At 39.4% G+C, this 4880-nt stretch overlaps 1 protein-coding gene across 1 annotated transcript in view; it reads right to left on the bottom strand.

The window, feature by feature from the left end:
- Positions 1–25: 25 nt before the first annotated feature.
- LOC142011328 (microtubule cross-linking factor 3) overlaps positions 26–4880 on the bottom strand; it is a 32873-nt gene continuing 28018 nt past the window's right edge. The window contains exons 4-6 of the mRNA XM_074990601.1: positions 4007–4078; positions 2244–3419; positions 26–238 (exon numbers count right to left, since the gene is read on the bottom strand). Of these exons, the coding sequence (XP_074846702.1) occupies positions 128–238; positions 2244–3419; positions 4007–4078 (1359 nt within the window). The 3' untranslated portion in view covers positions 26–127. The remainder of the gene's footprint in view (positions 239–2243; positions 3420–4006; positions 4079–4880) is intronic.

Raw genomic sequence — 4880 nt, 5'->3', positions numbered from 1 at the left:
AAGTCTTCAGTGTTTTTACATCAGTGGCTACTACAGAAACTATATCTCTTGCACTTCTTATCTTAGAGGGTGGACAAAATGAACAAACTGAAAATAATACTACAATGAACAGTAAATGATTAAAGGTTTACAGTACGAAAAACAGTGTAAAAAGGAAGACAAGTTTAAATATTGTTGTGTAAGAAAGGGATGAAAATAACACAAGGATGAGAATAAGTAAAATGATAGGCTGGAACATCTAGGAAAGTGAATACAAAGACACAGAGAACAGTTAATTAATAAAAAGGAAAACAGCATTTCAGCAGAAAAAACAGTGAAACATGGCCTAATCCTGTATATGCTGATCTCCCTTTGGCTTCAGGGCGAGGTCTGCAAGCAGAATGCCTGCACGGTCACACCCTCAATTACTGATTTAAATACCACATTTGGGGTTTTTGTCTGTTTTAGAAAACATTAAATTATCAATTACTCTTCCATAGTACGAGCCCCATTCTTCATACACTCAATGCCCAGGCCTCCTTTTAAATTAATGGGAGTTCTACATATGCAAAGCCACTTGCTAAGGGGTAGAACTGCCGAAAGGATCTGGAGGTTACAGTAGATCACAAATTCAATGAGAGTCAACAAAGTGATGCAGCAGGGAACAAGGCTAATATAATTCTTGGGTGTATTTTATGAGTATGACATTGGAAGAAATGGTCCCACTCTACGTGGCACTGGTGAAATCTCAGCTGGAGTGCTGTGACCAGTTCTTGATGCCATACTTTAGGAAAGATGAGGACAAACTGGAGCACTCCAGAGGACAGCAATAAAAACAATGAACATCTCAGAAACTGAGCTGTGAGGAAAGGTTTTAAAAAACTGGGCATGTTTACTCTTGAGAAAAAAAGATGGGGCAGGAATTAGAAGGGAGGACCTGATAACTTACTTTAAATATGTTAAGGACTATTATAAAGTGGACTATGATCAATTATTCTCCAGGTATACCGACTGTAAGACGAGAAGTAACAGGCTGAATCTGAAGCTAGGGAGATTTAGGTTAGATATAAGGAAAAAAATCTAACTACAAGGGCAGTTCTAATACAGAATAGGCTTTCAAAGAAAGTTGTGAAATCCTCATTACTGGGTCTTTTTTCTAAGAACAGGTTGGACAAATACCTGTCAGTGATGGTCTAGATTTACTTGGTTCTGCTTTAGTGGAGGAGGTTGGACATAACTTTTTGAAGTCCCTTCTAGCCCTATATTTTTGTAATATAGTCGATAATATACTATCGTCTGTAATTACAAATGCCACACCAGGCCATAATCTTGATGAGAATACGATATAATATCCTTTCCTTTTTTTAAAAGATGCATTGTGCCCTGTCACGCTTTTATTGCACTTATACTAGTGTGACTCTCAGATATAAGGGAACAAACAATCAAATTAGCCAACCTATGAATCAGAAACCATAGCCTTCAGCTTTACATGGCAACAGTTCTGAGTGGAAGGCTAGAAGTAAAGTACAAAATTGATATAGCAGGAGAAGTCAGAAGAATTTTAGGATCAATATCAACATTCATCACTTGTGTTGAGGTTAGCTAAATCTTATTCGTCGAGGCCTAAAATGATAGTCACAGGGGTCAGGAAGGAATGATCTCCCTGAATTCAGTATGGCAGAATGCTGCACAGAGGATGGAGGGGGTTTGTTGGTTTTTGTTTCTTTTCCTTGCATGGCAGCATAGGCATGAGTCACTTTAGGTGCAGTATATCACACTTCATTTGCTATCTGATCTGTTAAAACACTGGCTATATTCTATTCTACAATTTCGTTTTGGTCATCATCCAGATTACACTTACACTGAATTCCCTCGGATCAAAGAACATTTACGCACTGCCCTTATTGGTGATGTCAGCACAATGCTGGCAAGCACTGCCACAAAGCCAGAATGTTCTTCTATCTCCCGTAACAACAGTATCTACAGGGTTTTGTTTACTTATTTTTAAGGCTGATGTGCCTGGTTCTACAAATCCTTCCCTACATGAGTAGTCATTACTCACAGGAGTAGTCCCATTGACTCCATTAGTGGGATCAGGTCCTATGTGATGGACGGGGGATTGAAAATTAAACCACAGATATTTAGAAACCAGACACTTTGCTCACCAAATTATAACAACTGTAATTCATTGAAGCTCAAATTAAAGGCTTAAAACTATTTGGCAGTGTCTTTTTACCTGTAGGCTATAACAAGTAAAAAACTACCTGACTCACTGACAAAGGTTCATCTGCACTTCGGTCATCTGCTGACTTTGGAACTTCTAATCTGTCGATAAAAGTCTGGAGTTCTTTCCGAAATGCCTTCATCTGTGCATTGATTCGATAAAGAAGCTCATGCTCCCGAATCCTACTACCATCATCTTCTTCATCCATCAGTCCAAAGAGATCCCCATTGGCCACATAAATTCGTGCCTCCGTGATGATGGTACTCGTATCAGAAATCAGGCGATCTATCGTCTTGCCCAGTCGCTCAGCTTCAGAGCGGATGTCCTTCATCTGCTGCCGATCTGTGAAGCTCTTCTGCCACCCAGTCGGTGTCGGATAAAAAGACCTAGTGGGAGTCAGGCATCGGATGTTGCGTACTTCCTCAGAGTCACTTTCCCCTCCAATGGGACCTTCTCTTTTGCGGTGGGGAGGGCGAGAATCATCATCGCTTTCTTTTTTCCCTGCATCACTTTCAGCATCACTGTCCCTGGGGCTGCCCCGGATCCCAAGGTGAGAGGCCAAATCATAGCGCTGCATGTTGGACATTAACACTCTGTTTTCATACTGAAGTTGCATAACTTTTCCACTGAGTTCATTGATTTGCATTCGGGCAGCTTTCAGCTCCTCTTGCAATGCTTCCGTCTTGGCGCTATCATGGTGCCTTGAGCTCTCATGGGTGCCAGACTTGTATTTGTACTTATTTAGCTCTGTTGTGATGCGCTTGTTTTGTTCCTCAAGGTCAGCCAAGTTTCTCCTCAGCAATTCTGTCTCATCTTCAACTAGTTGCAAATGCTGCCGCAACTCTGAGAGAGATTCACTCTGTTCTCCCAGGAGGGGATTTGCTGTTCCTGAGAAATCATCTCCTCTTAAATCATCAAGCTCTGCTTTCAGTCCCCTATTTTCTACTTCCAGTTCAACTATTTTCCTACCCAGGATATTGGCTTCTTCTTCTACCAGTCTCAATCGAAGCTTCAGTTCTGCCTCTCTTGTAGTAGGTGGTCCTCCAGCTTCACCTTTCGGTAAAGGACTGTCCAGATCCCCATAAAATGATCTATATTTTTGAAGCTCATGCTCAAATCTGTCTTTCTCCTTATCAATTTTAGCCATTTTTTTCCTCATAAGGGCAGCTTCTTCTTTAACAAACTGCAACTGACATTTCAAATCTTCACTGTCCTCCTTAAAAATATGAAAATAATTTTATATCAATAAAGAGAACACTACTCAAAATGAAACACAGTTTTAAATTAAAAGATTAACAATAAAAACAATTCAAGTTCAGAAGCTAATATATGACTATAACAGTTATTTTTCTACATCTGAAAGACAAAAAGACTTGTTTCTTTGCCACGAATGTCTGCACTGTTCCCAGAAAACATACATTTTCAGCAGCCTTTCATGAAATAATGAGATTTTATTGGCCCATGATGTGTGGAAAGTAAAAAGAGAGTGAGATGATACCTTTTAAGCTCCATACACAAAAGGTTGAAAAAACAAAATTCAAAGTCAGTCAAATAAGGCAAAACATCCATAAAAGAGTCTCAAACTCATCACTCAGAGGCACACATCCCGGCATCTTGACTCAGATGAAACCCTTTTTGACTTCGGTGGGAGTTTCACCTTTCACCCTGATCCTACAAATTGGACTTCTGAGTCTATACAGAGCCCTAGGGCCGTCAATGTACAAGTCCGCTTGTACTGCTCACAGTGCAGGATTGGGCCAGTTCACGTAAATTGATGTAACCACTGAAGCTGTTTCAACATACCTCAGTGGGTGTCTGCTGTGACTTTTTTTCTGACTTCTGCAAGTCTTTGCTCCCTCTTCTTTTCAATGACAGCTACAAAGACAAAAAAGGAGAAAAAAGAAAGAAATACACTGAACATGTCACTAATCAGATATCTAATTCAGTCCCATTTTCTAAAACACATCAAGTCACATATAATCATTTGGACTGCTTCTTCTGATTTGTTTAATATCTCAAACAAGACAGTTCTACCTTAAAACAACACAACAGAAATTCTATACAAGGCATAGTAAAGCAGTAGCCACTGTAGCTTGCATTTTCAATATTCAAGCATCAAATAATAAATCCTTATAACATCCCTACGAGGCAAGTAACAAACGTATAACTCATATTGCACAGATGGTAAACTGAGGCAAAGGATGACATTCTGCTTCACTGAAGTCAATAAAGTTCTGCCATTAAATCAATGGGGCCAGGATTTCATCCAGGGAGTTTAAGTGACTTGTGCCAAAGGCCAAGGAGGAATCAGAAACAGGTAGTTCTCAGCGATCAGAAAATAATATTTCCCCACTTTCATCAAAGAAGTATTTCACAAAAGTAAATTTTAACACTACAGTGGGTGAAATAATTGGTTACAAATCAATTATTTGATGAGTTCACTCCTCTCTTCTGTTCCTAAATTGTTTGCAACCCAACCCTGATGTATGTGAATGTATTAGTTAGTCACAGGTATTAACTAAACTGTCTAGTTGGCCAATTTTCAAGTAGCAGAGTGGTTGCACATGGTTCACTATTCACAAGGTAGGATGTGTCACAAAAGGCACATTATATTGTTTCTTCTGCCTGATTAGATAGCTGAGAGCTTTTAAATACAAGAATCATACAATCATAGAAG

This window comes from Carettochelys insculpta, chromosome 3, assembly GCF_033958435.1.
Source record: "Carettochelys insculpta isolate YL-2023 chromosome 3, ASM3395843v1, whole genome shotgun sequence".
In the NCBI taxonomy this organism is placed as follows: Eukaryota; Metazoa; Chordata; order Testudines; family Carettochelyidae; genus Carettochelys; species Carettochelys insculpta.
Note: the sequence above shows the minus strand (reverse complement) of the source record. Positions and strands in the feature narration are given on the sequence as shown.